Below are 20,469 nucleotides of genomic sequence, written 5' to 3'. Positions count from 1 at the left end.
CCCTGGAGCTTTATTCTTCATTAACCAGGTCGATGTCCAGCCTTCACATGCTAGCCAGGGTGTAATTACTACGGAAAGGCTCACATGAAAATCAAAGGCTTCTTTTTGCCTCACTTCTCCACCTACAACAGGAATTGCTACTCAGAAACTGGCTAGTTACAAAAAGTGATCCTGTAGGTATCAGTAAGCACTCAGTTTTCACCTGCTCTTCATAGACTGTATTTCAGCAGATATAAGAGTTGGGCTTAAGCCTGTACTCTTCCCTAGAAATTAAAGGCACCTATTGCCTTTGGGGGCTTTTGAGTAGCTGCTGCAGAGAAGCAACCCATTTAGCAATATCAGTAGGAGCAGAAACTTATGCATATTTATGAACTGAGAATATAGAATTAATTTGGAAAAGTCCACAGAGTGAGCCACTAGTTAGATTCTAAAGCGCTATTCCTTCCTGAAACTCTGTCAACCCAGACCACTGGGAAATACTTCTACTTAATGAAAACATAACTGAGTATGATACACAGGGTGAAAATGTTTTACCTTTTATTTCTTGTAGGGTTTTTTTTTCTATTTTCAAGATAAATGTAGAATTCTATATTTAAAAATGCATTAAAAATACTTGCTTGGCACATATAGTTAACGGCAGTTACTCAACAGAATATTTTCTTGATGCCTTCATATTAAGAAAAAAGGCTTTACAGCAATATTTTAAAGTAGGCATTTCATTTTACATTAGGGCCAGAATTACTTGACTTCATTACATTATCTGTCATATGCCTCCTAACAACAGAACTTAGCAGCACTAATCATGGCCAAATCTTTCAAGAAGATTCAGCAGCTCTGATTGAGCAACGTGGTGACATTTTCTGGGCATGAACTTAAGGAACATGTGGGAGTTTGGCTTCGTTCATTTGTTTTCCTTTACAATTTCCAGACCTGCCACTAACACCACCTAGTTTACCCAAGGCGTGCTCTGAGATCAAAGTCACATGACCATTTTATTTGACATTTTAAAATCCTGGACAATAATTTGACACCTTATAGTTTTGGTAAAACATTAGAGAGGCAAAAAAGGATGAATTCACTCTAATTAAAAGAAATTTTGAGATATTTGTATAAATATATCTCTATGTATACCTCACTAAATATACCCAAGTGCAATAAAAACACATTCAACTGTTAGATTTGAATGTTTTCTCTGGATGGCTAATGGGGGATTAACTTGAAAAACCGAGGTGAGTATTTAGAAAGATAATATATTTCCACTGAGATAGACCTCACTTTAGCCAAACCAAGTTACCCACTTTGGCAGACTGGCTAGCTGCTCACCAAATCTATGACTTCTTCATTCCAGACACACAGGCTGGTTAAATTCCCCTGCCCCTCTTGCTGCTAGGAATGGCCTTGGGACTGAATGAAGGCAGAGGTGACATATGCCACTTCCGGGTCTGGCCCATAAAGCTTTCCCAGGAATGATCCTGCATTCTCTTTCCTAATTCAGTGGCTGAGGACCTAGAGGAGAGAAGGGCTGCAAGATGGAGTGGGTCTCTGAATGATCATATGGACGACCATCAACCAAAAACACCAGAGCAGACCTTATGTGAGCAAGAAAAAAATTTCCACTGTGTTAAGCCTTTAAGATTTAGGACTATTTTTTTTTATTATTTTATTTTATTAAGCCTAAAGGATTTGGACTATTCTGACTAAAGCTGAACACTTCTACTCAGTCACTGACTCTTGCATGCTTTTTCTCATTCAGTCCTCACATAGGAACCTGGGAACAATAGTTCCTGTGAGGTAAGAACTATTATCCTCATTTTGAAGATAAGGAAACACGGGCTTGTGAGAATTTAACTTCCTTCCCTCAAATGGGTAACTTGAGAAGTTGGCTTGGTTATTGTGGCTCAGTGGAAAGTATTGTGACCTTTACCAGATTAATCTGCCAGTAGTCACCCAGAAAAAGATAGAAGATTCTCAAATTTAGGAGACACAGATGAATTGGCTTTTCTTGCATTTAGATTAGCAGAGTTAATGAGTAGAAGATCTGGGATTCAAATCCAGGTAGGCTCAAGTCCAAAGTTTCTACACTTGATCGCTCTCACAAATTAATATGTTTACAAAAATCTCAAACATATTTATGCCCACTAGTAATGTGGATCTATCAACGCGCCAAGTAATTAGCTAAAGTCCTAAAGTGACTATCTCTGGGCTTTCTTGCTTAGTTTAAGAATAACAAATTGTTAACAAAGTAGATTCCTGCTCCATGCATTAGAAAATCCACTGAGCGCTTTGAGCATAGCACTGTGCTCGTGTGCCTATTCACTCAGAGATGGAGGAATGGCCAGAAGGAGTCTCTCATCTTCCTTCCCTTTCTAATTTTTCAGACTGTGTAAACAATGAAAGGACAAAGAATCAGTTTTCGATTCTGCTCTATGCACAGGACGGCACTATTTCCCATTTAAGCGCAAGTCCAAATAAAGACAGAAAAGGAGAGGGAGAGTAGAAGAAGCTCTCTTTGTCACTTTTGGAGGAATAAAAAAACCCAGACTTCCTAGTCATCCTAATAGCATAAAATCCACAGTCAAAGACCATAATCATCTTCCCTGAAGTTGGAAACTTGGGGTTAATTTTTTTCCTCTGTGTAACAATACACATTAATTCCATGCAAACATATGCATACCATTTCCTTGTCAGGTCTGAGCAGCAGAAGAAATGCTGGGGAAAATATGGCAAGTGTGGGTGGGAGGGAATGAGAAAGCCTGCTGTGGTGATGGCACAACAGGTGTGATCTTCACGGTAGCTCTGCTTCCCGTCGGCCTACACACTAACCAGGGCTACAGGTCGTGAGGCCTGGGTGGGAGACCCCCTGGGAGTCCCCTGGGGATAGCCTCCTTGGAAGTGGTGCCCATCCAGGGCTTCAGAGGCACTGGTCTACTGGAGGTTACGTGTTCAGCTCAGGCTAGAGTTTTGGGGTCACCCATGGTGGAGATGGTTAAAGATTATGTTTCACATCTCTCTCAGGTGATGTGAGATGTCTCAATGCCCAAAACACTTGTTTCACCTCTCTCTATCCAACTAAACACTTCCTACAGTTTTATTTTGACATATAACTCCTATGAAAGACTGTGTGGTATGGCTCTTATTATGTGTAGTGTCTGTGAAAAGGGCTATGAATGATCAGTAAAGGAACAGGTCCAGGTCTAGATTGCGTGGTGGCCAGGTCATTCATGTGTCACTGCATTTCATTTGCATGCGTGTCAATTAGAAATAACAGATTTTCTCTATACTCACCTGTTGTAAAAATAAATGAATAGTTGAGTGTGCCAGGGTCCCTTGAAAAATTCTGCACTTACAGAATAGGGACTTTTTGGCCATTTTCCATATGAGAATCCTTCCATCAACTGGGAAAAGGTGGGCTTGGTAAATTATCACCAAAATTCTTAAACAATGATACTGAAAGAACTAGGCCGTGGGGTTTTTTTGAGGAAGATTAGACCTGAGCTAACATCTGCCACCAATCTTCTTCTTTTTGCTGAGGAAGATTGGCCCTGAGCTAACGTCCATGCCCATCTTCCTCTACTTTATGTGTGGGACACCTGCCACAGCACGGCTTGACAAGTGATGCACAGGTCCACACCCAGGATCCAAACCAGAGAACCCCAGGCCACCAAAGTGGAGTGTGTGAACTTCACTGCTGTACTGCCTGGCCAGCCCCCTGAGCCATATTTTTCCCCAAAGATTATTTTTATAAATTACAACAAGGGGAGAGAAGAAAAGCATGAGATGTTCTGCACATGTTTTATAACTTGTTCTATGTCATGAGCATTCACTGTCATGTTCCACTTCAGTGAGAACGGTGCTTTCAAAGTGCAAGGTGTGATGACCCATTAGTACATCAAGAAATTGATTCAGTGGGTCATGATCAGCCTTAAAAAAAGAAGAAAAGAGCAGAGCAATAAAATGGACTAGAAGAAAAATACCAGAATGCAGTACATATGGTAAGGATAACTGTTGTTTCATAAAACTGGGTGGTAAAATAAAATATATTTTGTTCCACGGTCATGGTTAAAAAATTTGAAAGCCCTGGGGCCAGCCCGGTGGCGCAGCAGTTAAGTGCGCACATTCTGCTTCTCGGTGGCCTGGGGTTCGCAGGTTCGGATCCCGGGTGCGGACATGGCACTGCTTGGCACGCCATGCTGTGGCAGGCGTCCCACATATAAAATAGAGGAAGATGGGCACAGATGTTAGCTCAGGGCCAGTCTTCCTCAGCAAAAAAGAGGAGGACTGGCAGTAGTTAGCTCAGGGCTAATCTTCCTCAAAAAAAAAAAAAAAAAAAGCCCTTATATTAGAGAATATAAAAACCATGTTTCTTGGTCCAAAATGAGAAAGGAAATTTGAAATTGGATGTCATCATTGCCAATCAGGGCTGTAGATGAAGCTCTTATCCTGCCTCTCCCAGGACAGATGCCATGGTTGGGATGGGGGAGGAACTGGGGAGCAGGGGAGAGAAAGCAAATGGCAAGGTGGCTCGAAATTTTGGTCTGTGGCTTATGGCCTTATTAAAAAACCCAATTAATTGTTTTAGAGTCTGGCAAGGAGAAGGGAAAAGAGGCAATCTGTATTAGTTTTCTATTGCTGCATAAATTACCAGAAATTTAGTGGCTTAAAACAATATCCATTTATCACCTCACAGTTTCTGTAGGTCAGAAATCTGGGCAAGGCAAAGCTATGTTCTCTGCTCAGGGTCTCAAAGGGCTGAAATCAAGGTATCCACATGGCTATATTTCCATCTGGAGCTCAGGGTCCCCTTCAAGGCTCACGTAGTTGTTGGCAGAATTCGGTTCTCTGCAGCTGTAGGACTGAGATCCTTGTTTTATTGCTGGCTGTTGGCAGGGGATCCCTCTCAGCTTCTAGAGGCTGCCCTTTCACAATGTGGTGGCTGACATCTTCAAGGCCAGCAGGAGAAACTCTCTCCAGCCACTGTGACAGTCATATATGACACAACTTGATCACTGGAGTGACCAACCCACACCCTGCTCATAAACCTAATCAAAGGAATGATATCCCATAATTCTCAGGTCATGCTTCCCTTAAGGGGGAGCAGATTATACTGGGTGTGTCCATTAGGCGGTGGGAATCCTGAGGTCAGTCTTGGAACTCTGTCTACCACAGAACCCCTGCTAATAGAATTCACCTAAAGCAACGACCATCAAGCATTTAGAACAACTTAAAAGAAATGCACACATCGACATTCTGCAAACGGGGCACCAGCCTTCTGCAGGACATGAAATAGACGTCCCTCTATGAAAAGCCTCCATGGTCAAATAAGTTTGGGGAAATGTGGGTTTAATAATGTTTAACACATTTCTTCACTGAACAGAGTATGGAATTTCCCCAAACATATTTAACCCAGGAACGTTTTTTTGAATTTGTGCTAAACAAATCCACCACTTTATTAATATTAATATTACTGTAATATTAATATTATTAAGAAGCAGTTGTATTACTACTCTTGTATTGTTCTTTGATTTCCTCTACGAGGCCTTTCCTCATCCCCTTTGTCTACAAGGTCCCTACTGCTCCGAATTTTGGTACCACTAAAGGTCTACCTTGATTGATTGGCAGTTTGCTTACAATTGGTAAATACAAAATATTTTAATTGTTTGATGGTCACCCCCTAGTAAACTTAATCTCTTTGAAGGCTGGCACTCTGGCTTAAAGCAACAGCGCAGAGCACTGGAGGCGGCTGTGCAGTGGTGAAGCGTGTAGGCTGAGATTTCTGGGGATCAGAGTTATCTGGGAGCAGTTTATCAGCATTGGCACTCATGAGCAAAACAGTTACCCTCCCTCTGAACCTCTCCTGGCTCACCTTTGCATTGTGAGTGCTGCACGAGATGATTTCTAAGGTCCCTTCCCATCGGATATTCCACATATGCCCGTCCCCAAGCCCTGCCCATCTGATAGGGGTTTTTCCAGAGCCTGGTTCACAGCAAGCACTTGATAAATATTTGCTAACGTTAATTGCAAGCTTGCATTGCTGTGGGTTCCAGCATTTTATCAGTGTTCTTCTTCTGTGTTCTAGGAGGTTGCCAGCTTCCACCCAGCCAGGGTGTTCACACCCCATCTTGGGTTTCTAGCGTATACAATCCTCAGGCCACAACTGACCTCTAATGTTGGTTTGGCCTTGCCTTATGCTTCCGCAGTCTAAGTAGCGACCTTCATCAACGGGATTGCAGGCACCGCCTGGAAGGTTCTCTGCCCTAAAATATCTTCCCTTCCCAACGCCCGAAACTCCTATTGAAGATTCATTCTCTACCCTTTCCTCTCAGAGCCCTGTTACAACACTAAGTAAATAATTGTATGAATAATTACTTTAAGTAAATAATTATCTGGGTGATTATTTAATAACTCATCCACTAGAAAGTAAGCCACCCTGTAACAGGCACATAGTAGCAAGAAACAGACTGCTGTTATGTCACTAACACTTAGGAGATGTTTGTTACTGCAGCATAACACAGCCTGCTTTGATATCGAAACGTCAGGAGAAAAGAACATGAGTTTGGTATTTGACTACTAAGGGATTTTGTGCTTGTAGGGATTTCAGGCGGTGACACCTAAAGTTTTGCTGGTCAAAGTGTTGAAACAGACTAGCAGAATCAGCAGCACTGGCAGCTTGTTAGAACTACAGATTCTTGGGCCTCCCCCGAGATTTACCAACCCAGATGCTGCACTTTAACAAGACCTCCAGGTGATTCAAATGAAGATTAGAGTTTGAGAGGCACTGGTCTAGAGGCAGCTGGGAATGAAAGTCAGAAGCATCTGAAATCAATTTGAGCTACAGGTGTAAATAGGAGAGCAATCCGTGCACCACCGATTCTTGAAGTGTGGTTGGTCCCTGGACAGGCAGCAGCATCGTCACACGGGAACCTTTCAGAAATGCAGATTCTGGGGCCTCGACCAGTACTTAGTGAACTGGAAACTCTGTGAGGCCCAGGAATCTTGTCTTAACAACCCTGCAGGTGCTTCTCACACACACTAAAGTTTGAGAACCACTGCCATATATCACTGAGAACTGAAATTACAGGAGTTAAATTTTCCTGCAAGAAGAGAAGACGTGGACAGTAATAACATTGTTCCTATGAGAAAATACAACTTGCTATATGATAATCTTCTTTATGATGCATCTTCTAGAATGTTCACAAGAAAATCAAGGCCTCATCATGGACTATTTTCACCAAATCTGCTTTCCTATTGAGTGGAAGTACTAGGTGCTTCTGGGCAAAGATGGAGGGGACAGAAAGGGAGGTGGTCATTAAAAATCGCTTTGCATTTGCCTCCCTGATCTGGAGCACCGTGCCAAACGCTACAGGGAACCTTTCCAGCACGTGCCCTTCCTGAGTACAAGTCCCCTGAAACCATTCCTCTCCCTTTTCTCAAGAATGCAGTAGAGAAAGTGGAAACTACAGATACTATACCCAGGAATCTCCACAGCCACATGCTAAGCCACACATGATCCCTGACCATGGCTCATTTTGGAATGCCATGGTCCCAGTGCCTTCATTCATCTGTTCCCTAGTTCACTTCTTCATCTAAGATTTAGTGAGTTGACTTTTCTGTGCAAGGCCAATGGAGAGGCCTCTTGTTCTGTGCTTAAAGAAGGGATCGAGCAGGGCATGAGCCAGGAAAGTCATGCTTCTTCCCTTCATCTGAGACTCTCTATGATGCATTGAAGTCACCTCTCCTCCCACCTCAACCACAGAAAAGCCAGGCTAAGGCTGTTTCTAGTATGTATCACACCGCGATTTCCTAGCCTCAGTGTTCTCTTTTGTAAAGGGAAACAAAGAGGAGATTGAGAAGGCCAAGGAGGAAAATGCATCCACAGCGGAACACAGAATATTTCCATCCCTACAAAGCTGCTGCCTAGGCTGTGTGCTAACTCCTCACTTCACAAGAGGGAAGTGATGCATCCATCCAGGGTCGGGGTGGCAGCTCTGTCTGCAAGTTAGAATCACCTGATGAGCCCGTAAAACTCTCAAGGCCAAGACTATTCCTCAGACCAATTAAACCAGAACCTCTTGGAGTGAGATCCAGGCACTGCTATTTTAAAAAATTTTCTGGGTGATTTCTCTAAACAGGCAGGGCTGGGAACCACTGTTCCAAGGAGGGTCTGGGGTCTCAGGTCTTGGCCCTTTATAGAGCTGAGCTTCATCCCCTGAAAGTCAAAGTCCTAGTTTCTCAGGATTCTCAGATTTTCTTTTCTTTTTTTTCCTGATGAAGATTAGCCCTGAGCTAACACCTGTGCCAATTTCCTCTATTTCGTATGTAAGATGCTGCCACAGCATGGTTGACGGGTGGTATAGGTCTTCACCCAGGATCTGAACCTGCAAACACAGGCCACCAAAGCAGAGTGGGCTGAACTTAATCACTATGCCACAGGGTCAGCCCCTCAGTTCAACTTCTCAACTTCAGGAGTTTGTTTTAGAATTCAAAATGAGCTATTAAATTTAAGCTATTGTGTTATAATGAATATTTAATTATTTTTTATATTTATATGGTTGTTAACAGACTTCAGATACAGAGTATTTAGTCAAGAGAACAATTCTTATTTTTTTCTTATTAACAAGGTATGCTGGTTGTAGTTCTACTTTTTAATGAATAACTTCATTTATTACATAATTAGCACAGTTAAAATGTTGTTCTTATGCACCCTTGATAGAGGGAGCAGAGTTATGTGCCTGATACAATGTCAGTGGTTTGGGCTGCTGGTGGTGGGGCCTGGGTTTAGAGAGTGAGAAATTTACAGTGGCTTGGCAATCAGAAGGACCCCTGCCAATCGCCACTTTGCTCTTAATATCCGCTATTATTAATTTTTTTTTTTTCTGAGGAAGATTAGCCTTGAGCTAACTACTGCCAATCCTCCTGTTTTTGCTGAGGAAGACTGGCCCTGAGCTAACATCCATGCCCATCTTCCTCTACTTTATACGTGGGATGCCTACCACAACATGGTTTTTGCCAAGCGGTGCCATGTCCGCACCTGGGATCCGAATCTGCAAACCCCGGGCCGCCGAGAAGCAGAACGTGTGAACTTAACCACTGCGCCACCGGGCCAGCCCCTATTTTTATTCCTTTCTATTTTGAAGTTTACTCTGGGCCTCATACAGCAATGTTATGGTAGGTTCAAAGTTGTTAAAATCATTCTACTGGTAACATCGGTGCACTTAGCACCAAAATCTCTAAATATCTTAAACCTAAGAAAAGTTAATCCATATTCATGGTGGCAGAGAAAAGAGAAGTGGAACATGCCTAAGTATGAATAGAGTCAAAAGATTCTCTCCAGTTTTGGTGTTTTGAGAATGAGAATCATCAGCATGCATATGAACTTATTAAAAAGCAGATCTCGGGCCGTATTCCTGGCCCAATGGATCAGAAAATGCACCGAAGCTCCCTAAATGGTCCATATACACAGTACTTTTAAGAAGCACTGACTTAGCCTAGCTACAGCGTTTAAGAAATAGGAGCTATCAAATTCATACACAGAATTTATACATGATGACAGATGTGAACAGTTTTTGATAACAAAGCAGCACAAAATATGAACTAAAAATCAGTAGTAAACACTTCCTTGATTATAAAACAGTTGTGAGACTAATAGAAAGGAAAAGCTACGGATGACATAAATATATTGACCTTTTAAACTGGTGAAGTCAACTGTTACAGTATGAATTCAGCCATAATAAGAGTATGAAGACAGAAGAAACATTCCAAACTATGATCTGGATCTGAGACAGAACCTACACATGCTAAAATCTCATTTTCAGGATGTCTGTCACAGTAGCTGGTTCTGTTGCCTCCTTGTTTTCTGTCTCACATCACCCATTCCCTAGGCAGCCCCTCTCTCAGGACACACTCTTACCTCTTGGGGTTGTTGGTACTGAGAGGCCATCAGAAGGAAAGCCCGCTGGGCCTGGAAAGCACTATGCACCATTTCTGCCTGGGAACAAAGAGGAAGAGGGAAATTTAAATGTCTGAGCTCCTAAACAAAGAGTTACCCCCACCAGCATTTCCACCTCTAGGTATATACCCAAGAAAAATGAAAACATAGGTCCATAAAAAAACTTATAAATTTGTTCACAGTAGCATTATTCATAATAGCTGAGATAAGGAAACAACTAAAATGTCCACTAGGTGATGGATGGATAAATGAAATGTGATATAGCCATGTAAAGGAATATTATTCAGCATTAAAAAGAAATGAAGTGCTGATGCATGCTATCACATGGGTGAACCTTGAAAACATTATGCCGAGTGAATGAAACCAATCAAAAAAGACCACATTGGCATGATTCCATTGATATGAAATGTCCAGAATAAGCAAATCTACAAAGCAGAAAGTAGATTAGTGGTTGCCAGGCACTAGTGGTGGGAGGGTGGAATGGGGAGTGACGGCTAATGGGTAGGAGGTTTCTTTTAGGGGTGATGAAAATGGTCTGGAATTAGACGGCGGTAATTGTTTCACGACTTGCCAAATATACTAACAACCACCGAATTGTACACTTTACAAAAGTGAATGTTGGGGCCAGCCCAGTAGCACAGCGGTTAAGTTTGCGTGCTCTGCTTTGGCGGTCTGGGGTTTGCAGGTTCGGATCCCGGGCACAGATGTATGCACTGCTCATCAAGCCATGCTGTGGTGGCATTCCACATACAAAAATAGAGGAAGACTGGCACAGATGTGAGCTCAGCAACAATCTTCCTCAAGCAAAAAGAGGAAGATTGGCAACAGTTGTCAGCTCAGGGCCAATCTTCCTTACATACACACAACAAAGAGTGAATGTTATGATATGTGAATTATATCTCAATAAAATGGTTAAAAAATGTTTGCACCATAAAGTGCAGTTGTTTTTAAAGGGTGTCTTTCCTGTGCTCTTTCATGATGTGCTCAAATTTGTCCCATACCTTCTGGTGGAAAGAGAATTGTCCCTTAAGCCATCCCCATAAAGATATGCTCACCAAGAGCCAGTGGCTTCTACAACTATCATTAAGATGGATCTGGAAGAGATTTCAGTGCCACTTGGATTCCACCTACCAAACAGGAGCTGTACAGGTGGGAACATCTTCAAACACGTGGCATCGTATTCTCTTATCCTCACCCTCTACCTGCTCTTAACTAATTCACTAATTCTTTAATTTTTATTTATTTATTTTTATTTTATTTTTTTGAGGAAGATTGGCCCTCAGCTAACATCTGCTACCAATCCTCCTCTTTTTTGCTGAGGAAGACTGGCCCTGAGCTAACATTCATGCCCATCTCCCTCTACTTTATATGTGGGACACCTACCACAGCATGGCTTGACAAGCGATGTGTAGGTCTGCACCCGGGGTCCGAAACCGCGAACCCCTGGCCGCCGAAGTGGAATGTGCAAATTTAACCGCTGTGCCATGGGGCCAGCCCCAATATTCTTAATAAGTTTTAAGAGTATAAATTATATTCTTAGTAAGCCATTGTGAGGAATCTGTTTCTGTTCTTTAAGTTTTATTTTCTTTGAGGGCTAGTCAATGTCTTTCCTTTTGCATGTTATTTTCCTTTCTCACACACTATTTGTAGCTGCCATGTGGGTGATTTCTTGAGCTTTTTGCCACCATATTGGACATCAGTTAATTTTCCCTTTCAAGCAACAGTTTGAGAGCTAATTGCTTTGCATTCTGTCTACTCTTCGAAGGGCTGACAGAACCAGGAGATAGGGAAAGGAAGAGCTCAGCTGAGGTGATGTCCAGTCTTTATGAGAATTTGGGTGCTATTCATTCTTCTGGGAATGTTAAATATCCTAAACCAGAATTCACTCCATCTACTTGGAACACAGACCATTCTGATGGAGGGTCGCCTCAGATTTCAGATCATTTCTCCAATTCAGAACCCAGACATGAAGCCTTTACCTCTACAGATGGAAGCAGCCCCATGGTTTCTTTTTCCTGTTTCATATTTCCCTCCCCTAATTTCATTTCTTTTATGGTATATCTTTAAGGGGGTGGGGAATACAAGCAAAGTTAGGAACCAAAAGCTGCTCAGTGTTCAGTTACTGAAATGTATTGCTTTAGGTTATAGCTTTTTGTTTAGTTACTATCAGTGAATTTTTTTTCACCTTTTTTTTTTTGGCTTATTTGTACAGAGGGAAAAATTCTGATTCAATTTTATTTGGTCATAAATTTATATTCTTTTGTATATTCTTTTACACTAGCGATTTCATCTTTTATCTCCTCCTTGTTATCTTCACATGTGTTTGGGGGCAGTTTCTATCTCTCTGCCATCCTGGATGACTAACTTCTCTAATAGACAGGTAAGAACCAGCTTAATACATTTTCAAACACGGGTAACTTAAAACAGCAATACCAGGATTAGGTTAACTTCATCCCAGTGTCAATAGCAGACAATTTTCTGGGCTAAAATGGTAAATGTGTTAACTAACTGGGAAGGGACTAGTTTTTGTCATTCCACTTCATTATCACGTTTTGGTATCTGACGAATTTTCCAAATACTTACTGAAATGAACACCCTAATCCTGTTTCTAACTTTTCTCATTATTTCTTATCCAAGGATTTTTTTTTCCTTACTGAGAAGAAAATGCTTGAAATCAAACCAAGATTTGTAGGCCATTTATATTTAAAATCACAAATTCAATCATCAACACTATAAGAGATTAAGTCTCATGAATGTTTAAATGAGGGAGTATTTTCCTTTTTGGAGTACACCGTCTCCTCTTCTCTTTGTCCCAGTAGCCTGATTGCTGAGATTATATTGCTCAAATCTCAAATTTTTGATATTCCTTGAGGAGGATACAGGATGTTCAAATTTTATAGTCCTGGAGGCCAGTATGACCCCATGAATGTGAAGCTCTAAGCTGCATGAATGTGTATCCATATATCGAAATGCGTATTTCAATGGTTCAGAAGGAATTTTGTCAGTCTCTAATGATGACATTTCCAAAAAGAAGACTATGAGACAACTTTCCACAGCCTGGATATAAATAAAAGAACTGCACTTCTCCTAGCAACAGGAATACAGAGGTATCGTCCTCATCTGTGACGAGCCTTGCAGAGTCATCTAAATTGTAGTTGCTGTGGGAACAGTAAATTCGGGTTCGCCTGACTTCTGTAGTTAACATTGCAGCTCAGAAGTGGCATTAACAATATTTTTGTAGTTATCCCAAGATGAATGCTATCATTAGCCTTTCTTACTTTCCCTAGTTACAACATTTAGCCTGTTGCTAATAGAGCAATTTTCTGGCGGGTCTGATTAGCGAAGATGGCCAATTTCATTAATTAGTCTCTTCCCCCAAATGGCCTTTCACTCAACAATAGGTGTGGAGGTTGGAGTGGAGAATAGCTGAATACCTAGACGTGTGCTTCAACTCTTCCCTTCATTTTGCTTATGTAGGCAAATCTTTCTGAGGAGTCAGCTGTGTGCTTCTTCCAGCTCCCTGGAACTCTGGGCATCATTAGCAGACTCTAAACCACATTCATTTTTAACCTCATCAGTCCACATTTCAAAAGATTTTCATCGCACCTTTGAGATATTCCGATCCACCTGCTTCATACTTCTGGAAAGTTCCATGAATTCCCTCCACCAGACAGCATCCTATTTAGGAGCAATTTTACTGAACCTGCTGAGTTCTGACAACTCGAAAGGGAGAATTTGGCTCACTCAGGCAGTTCAAAACATGATGAAAGAAAAAGCCAAACGTAGGGATTTTCAGTAACGACAAATAATTGAGGGTTTTTGCTGAGTTTGTCCATCACACATGTGCAGGGCTCAGAGAGCCTCAGTGACCTTTGTGGGTAAACATGGGCATCTATCCACCTGTGAACACGTGTGTGCAGGGATGAAAGAGAGAGTCTGAGTAAGAGTGAAAGCTGTGCATTTTGTTTTGTCTGAACTCCATCAATAATCACTTAGGCAACTGCAGCTCTTAGGCAGATAGGTTGGTGGACTGTCTCATTCTGTGGTCCTCAGGGACAGAGTAGGAGAATGAATTTCAGTAATCAGTTTAAAGCAGGCAGACACCAGCTAAATATGACTTATTTCCATCTAATCCCCTGGCGGGAGAGCTGGCTCCCTGGGGAAGCCCAATTGATCTCTGAACACTCATCAAAGCTTTGCATTGTTTCACTGGGAAAGCTACAGGCCGCAAAGTACCATGTGGATGGCAAAATGAACAGGCACAACTCGGGGAAAAGGCACAGGCGAGACCAGGAAGAGATGCAAAAAGCATCCAGCCAGAGTGCCTGTGCTGAAGGCATTTCCAGATCTTCCGAAACTACATCAGCCCTCTTCTTGAGAACCAGACAGCCGAGGGAAGGGGCTCCTCTTCCTCTGACTAAGGACAGGAAGATGGGCATCTGCTCGTCGGATGCAATTTGTGAGCTCTGGGAAAGTCACTGTCAATGCTTTCCCCACATACCTTCCCAATTAGTCTGCCAATGTCATATATTTCATAATTAGAGATATTGCATTTTTAGATTTTATTCTTTAGGGGCCTCTACTCTACCCTAAAGGAGAAGTCCCCTGAGTTTCAGCCAATGAAGATGTAAAAAGGGATCTGATAGATGAAAGCAAGACAGGAGAATGGGCTGACAAAAAAAAAGGTGACAGGATGCCAAAAACACATTTCACCTACAACTTGATTTTGTTTAAAACAAGACTGAAGATGCCTAATTTTGTAGCCATGAACATAAGCACTGACTGTATGAGTCAGATTATAAAAGGCATCTGTGTTGACATATTAAGAACCAGAAAGAAGGGTTACACCAGCGGTTCTCAAACTTGAGTGTGCATTATAGTCACCTGGAGTGTTTGGTAAAACAGACTGAGTCCCAGTTGAGTCCCATGCCCAGGGTTTCAGATTCAACAGATTTTGGTGGGCCCAAGAATTTACATTTCTAATAAATTCTTAGGTGACACTGATGCTATTTGCTATAATCACTTATTAGGTCCAGGAAGTATTTTGTCTTTCAGATTTTCTACGTAGATGATCATGTCATCTGCAAAGATAGTTTTATGTCTTCCTTCCAAATCTATATACTTTTTATTTTCTTTTCTTACCTTATTGCATTAGCAAGGACTTCTAGTACCATGATGAAAAGGAGTGGTGAAAGGGAACATCCTTGTCTTGTACCTGATTTAGTGGGAAAGCTTTGAGTTTCTCACCATTAAGTATGATGTTAGCTATAGGTTCCTTATAGATAGTCTTTACCAAGTTGAGAAAGTTACTCTCAAGTCCTAGTTTACTGAGAGTTTTTTCCTCATACATAGGTGTTGTATTTTGTCAAATCCTTCTTCTGCATCTATTGATATGATCACGTGATTTTTCTTTTTCAGTCTGCTGATGTGATACAATACATTAATTGACTTTTGAATGTTAAATCAGCCTTGAATACCTGGAATAAATCCCACTTTATCATGGTTAGAATTCTTTTTATACCTTTTGGATTCAATTTGCTAATATTTTGAGGATTTTTGAATTTCTGTTCATGAGAGATATTAGTCTGTAGTTTTCTTTTCTTATAATGTCTTTGTCTTATTTTGGTATTAGGGTAATGTTGGACACATAGAATGAGTTAGAAAGTATTCCCTCTGCTTCCATCCTCTGAAAGAGATTGTAGAGAATTAGTATAATTTCTTCCTTAAATTTGTGGAAGAATTCAGCAGTGAACCCATCTAGGCCTAGTGTTTTCTATTTTTGGAATGTTATTAATTATTGATTCAATTTCTTTAATAGATATATTCAGGCTGTCTATTTCTTCTTGTGTGAGTTTTAGCAGATGTGTCTTTCAAAGAATTAGTCCATTTTATCTAAGTTATCAAATTTATGGGCATAGAATTGCTTATAGTATTCCTTTATTATCCTTCTAGTTTCCATGGGATCTGTAATGATGTCCCCTCTTTTGTTTCTGATATTAGTAATTTGTGTTCTGTCTCTTTTTTTCATATTTAGCATGGCTAGAGGCTTATTGATTTTATTCATCTTTCAAAGCAACTGCTTTTGGTTTCATTGATTTTCTCTATTGATTTCTTGTTTTCAATTTCACTGATTTTTGCTCTAATTCTTATTATTTCTTTTCTTTTTCTAATTCCCTAAACTGGAAACTTAGATTATTGATTTCAGATCTTTCTTCTTTTCTAATATAGTCATTCAATGCTATAAATTGCCCTCTAAGCACTGCTTTGACTGCATCCCCCAAATTTTGATCTTATGTTGTCATTTTCATTTAGTTCAAAATATTTTTAAATTTCTCTTTAGATTTCTTCTTTGACCCATGTGTCATTTACAAGTGTTTTGTTTAATCTCCATGCATTTTGGGATTTTCCAGTTACCCTTCAGTTATTGATTTCTAGTTTAATTCCAACGTGGTCTGAGAGCACATATAGCATGATTTCTATTCTTTTAAATTTGCTAAGGTGGGTTTTCTGTACCAGCATGTGATCCATCTTGGTGAATGTTCCATGTGAGCTTGAGAAGAATGTGTATTCTGCTGTTGTTGGATAAAGTAGTTTATAGATGTACATTATATCCAGTTGATTGATGGTGTTATTGAGTTCAACTACATCCTTACTGATTTTCAGATTACTGGATCTGTCTATTTAAGAGAGAAAGGTGTTAAAGCCTCCAACTACGGTAGTGGATTCATCTATTTCTCTTGCAGTTCAACCACTCTGATGGTCTGTTGTTGGGTGCACACATATTAAGAATTGTTGTGTCTTCTTGGAGAATTGACTCCTTTATTATGCAACACCCTTCTTAATCCCTGATAGCTGTCCTTACTTGGAAACTTGTTCTGTCTAAAATTAATATAGCTGCTCCTGCTTTCTTTGGATTAGTGTTAGCATGGTATATTTTCCTGCATCCATTTACTTTAAATACATATGTCTCTTTATATTTAAAATGGGTTTCTTGTAGGCAGTATATAGTTGGGTCACGTTTTTTTGATCCACTCTGACAATGTCTTTCTTTTTTAGTACGTTTAGACTTTGACATTCAAAGTGATTATTAATGTAACTGGATTAATACCTACCATATTCATTACTGTTTTCTATTTGTTGCCCTTGTTATTTGTTCCCATTTTTGTCTTCTCTTCTTTTTCTGGCTTTTGTGGTTTTAATCGAACATTTTATATGATTCCATTTTGTCTTCTTTCTCAGTATATCAATTATATTCTTTTTTTACTTTTCTAAGTGGTTGCCCCAGAGGTTGTAATATACATTTACAACTAAACCAAGTCCACTTCAAATAACACTACTACTTCAGAGCAGTGTGAATACCTCATAATGGCAAAATAATTTTAATTCTTTCTTCCCATCCCTTGTATCATTGCTGTCATTGGTTTCACTTATATGTAAGCATAAATATCTATATACATAAGATATATAAATAAACATATATATTTGAATACATTGTTGCTATTAGTATTTTGAACAAATTATGTCAGATCAATTAAGAACATGAAAAATAAGTTTTTATTTACCTTCACTTTTTCCTTCTTTGGTGCTCTTCCTTTCTTTATATAAAACCAAGTTTCTGAGCTATATTATATTCCATCTCTCTAAAGAACTTGTTTTTTTCCCCCTGGGAAAGATTTGCCCTGAGCTAACATGTGTTGCCAATCTTCCTGTTTTTTTCTTTTTCCCACCCCAAAGCCCCAGTGTATAGCTGTATATTCTAGCTGTAAGTCCTTCTAGTTCTTCTATGTGAGCTGCCAGCACAGCATGGCTACTGACAGAGGAGTGGTGCGGTTCCAAGCCCAGGAAATGAACTCAGGCTGCCCAAGTGGAGCGTGCTGGACTTTACCCATTAGGCCATCAGGGCTGGCTCTAAAGAACTTGTTTTAACATTACGTGCAAAAAAGATCTACTGGCAACAAATTCCCTCAATTTTTGTCTGAGAAAGTATTTCTCCTTCACCTTTAAGGGATAATCTTGAAAGGTACAGAATTCTAGGTTTGTAGTATTTTTCTCTCAACATTTTAAATATTTCACTCCACTCTTTTCTTGCTTGCATGGTTTCTGAGGAGAAGTTGCATGTAATTCTTATCTTTGTTTCTCTATAGATAAGGTTTCTTTTCCTCTGGCTTCTTTCAGGATTTTTTCTTTATCTTTGATTTTCTCTAATTTGAAAGTGATAGGCTGAAACGTAGTTTTCTTTTTTGGCACTTGTCCTGCTTGGTGTTCTCTGAGCTTCCTGGATCTGTGGTTTGATGTGTGACACTAATTTGGGGGAAATTCTCAATCATTATTGTTTCAAATACTTCCTCTGTTCCTTTCTCTCTTTCTCCTCCTTCTAGTATTCCTGTTGTGTGTATGTTATGTCTTTTGTAGTTGTCCCACAGACCATGGATATTCTGTTCTTGTTTTTTTTTTTTTAAGTCTTTGGTCTCTTTGTTTTTTAGTTTTTGAAGCTTCTATTGATATATCCTCTAGCTCAGAGATTCTTTCCTCAGTGTCCAGTCTACTAATAAACCCATCAAAGGCATTCTTCATTTCTGTTACAGTGCTTTTTATCTCTAGCATGTCTTTTTGGTTCTTTCTTAGGATTTCCACGGCTTTGCTTATACTGCCCATCTGTTCTTGCATGCTGTCTACTTTATCCATTATTTCCCTTAGCATATTAACCATAGTTGTTTTAAATTCCCATTTTGATAATCCTAACATCTCTGACATGTCTGGCTCTGATGCTTGTTTTGGCTCTTCAAATTGTATTTTCTTTTGTCTTTTGGTATGCCATGTAATTTTTTCTTGATAGCCAGACATGAGGTACTGGGTAAAAGGAACTGCTGTAAATAGAACTTAGTAATGTGGTAGTGAGGTGTGAGGAGAGGGGAAGTGTACTTTAATACTGTGATTAGGGCTCAGTCTTTTAGTGAGCCTCTGCCACTGGAATGTGAAGTTCACAAATGCGTCTCACTTTTTTCTTCTCCCTTACGTGGGATAGGACAGCTAGCTGGGCTGGACTTGGCTATTTCCCTTTCCCACGTGGATGACTAGAACCAGTTAGAGTTGAGTATTTCCCTTCCCCAGGTCAGTTATGCTCTGATAATACCCTACCAGGTTAGGTTGTGATTAACTACTTCCCCTTGAGGGCAGGCCTTGTAAAGATCAGAGTGGTCTGGCTTACTTCAAAATGGTTCCTCTTCCTCTCCCCCTGCCAGAAGCCTGAGGAGATTTTTCTCTAATATTCACTATGGGAACCTGGTCGAGCTCTTGGAGGTAAATCTAACAATACTGTGGGGGCCCCCTATGAAGGGTCCCCTGGAGCTCTTAACTCTCAGAGTGGAGCCTCCTATAAGTCATCAATTATAGTTCAGGCTTTCCTCCTCAAGACCTGGTTCCCCTGGCAGTTTCCCTCATGTGTAAGCCACAACTCCCTGTATTCGCCTGTCTCTCTGTTCTTGGAGACAGCAGTCTGCCCTGTGTCCTCTCTTCTCTCACGGATCTGAGAAGAGGTGTTGGCTTTTCAGTCTGATCAGCCTTTTACTTGTTGTTAGGATACAGTGGTGACTTCCAAACTCCTTACACACAGAACAAGAAACTGGAAGTCCTTCCTTCACTTTTTTTAAAGGAGAAAAAAGTTATTCCATTTCAACTTCCAGAAAACATTTCGGAACTTCACTCTCAGCTTCATCTTCTTGGTGACAGAGCATCTCTCCATTACCCGTCTTTTGATGTGTATGTGGAATTGTGCATAAGGTGCGGGGGGTGGGTATGAACATACAGAGATGATATGAACACCTATGTGGGAGAGGCTTAGGGGCAATTATCTGGTGGAAAGGATGGTGGGACTGTGATGATGGAGGTCACTAAGAGACTCTATGACAAACACTCTATTTTTACTTGGATTGTTTCTCTTTGTTAAAAATAGCAACGTTTTCTAAATATGCTTTTATCCTCATGACATGAGATTTTATTCTTTGTGCTTATTATTGTTATTTTTATCATATTTATCTCAGGATGCTTGGAGGTGCTCATGGAGATTATGGGGGAAGGGGGACTAACGCAACATCCAAACTGCCCCTTTACGCTGTCATAGCCAAGAACAAAACATACAAGTATGCAGAGTTTCTTCACTACGACTTCTTTAGTTCCCATAGACTTTACCTATTTTGCATGATAAGTTTGGGAAATAGCTCTCTCTCTTCCCAACGTGCCAAAGGAAAGGGCACAAAGAAGCAAGCCAGAATTGCCATTAACAAACTTGTACATCTGCTTATGCTAAAACTTGCTCTGAGGGCAAAATCTGTTTTGTCAGTAACGTTAAGCCAAAAGTCAAGAAATAAGAAATCAGATTGACTGCTATTTGTTGTTGAATCTGGAGTTGCCACAGTGACACAGAAGAGCCAAGTTTTGCTTGGACTACAATCAGCCCCATCATGTCAGTCAGCATCTGAATATCTCACCTGGCCTACTCGTACCCTGCCAGTGCTTGGCCTGTG

General features: G+C 40.5%; 1 protein-coding gene across 2 annotated transcripts in view; it reads right to left on the bottom strand.

Moving 5' to 3' along the window:
* Positions 1 to 20,469, bottom strand: part of CAP2 (cyclase associated actin cytoskeleton regulatory protein 2) — a 131,691-nt gene that overhangs the window by 66,525 nt on the left and 44,697 nt on the right. For both annotated transcript variants that reach the window (XM_070584115.1, XM_070584116.1), the window contains exon 4: positions 9,908 to 9,985. In XM_070584115.1, coding sequence (XP_070440216.1) covers positions 9,908 to 9,985 — 78 coding nt within the window. The remainder of the gene's footprint in view (positions 1 to 9,907; positions 9,986 to 20,469) is intronic.

The sequence above is a fragment of the Equus przewalskii genome, chromosome 19 (genome assembly GCF_037783145.1).
Source record: "Equus przewalskii isolate Varuska chromosome 19, EquPr2, whole genome shotgun sequence".
Taxonomy (NCBI): domain Eukaryota; kingdom Metazoa; phylum Chordata; class Mammalia; order Perissodactyla; family Equidae; genus Equus; species Equus przewalskii.
The sequence above is the reverse complement of the archived record's forward strand: the minus strand, read 5'-3'. Positions and strand labels throughout refer to the sequence as shown.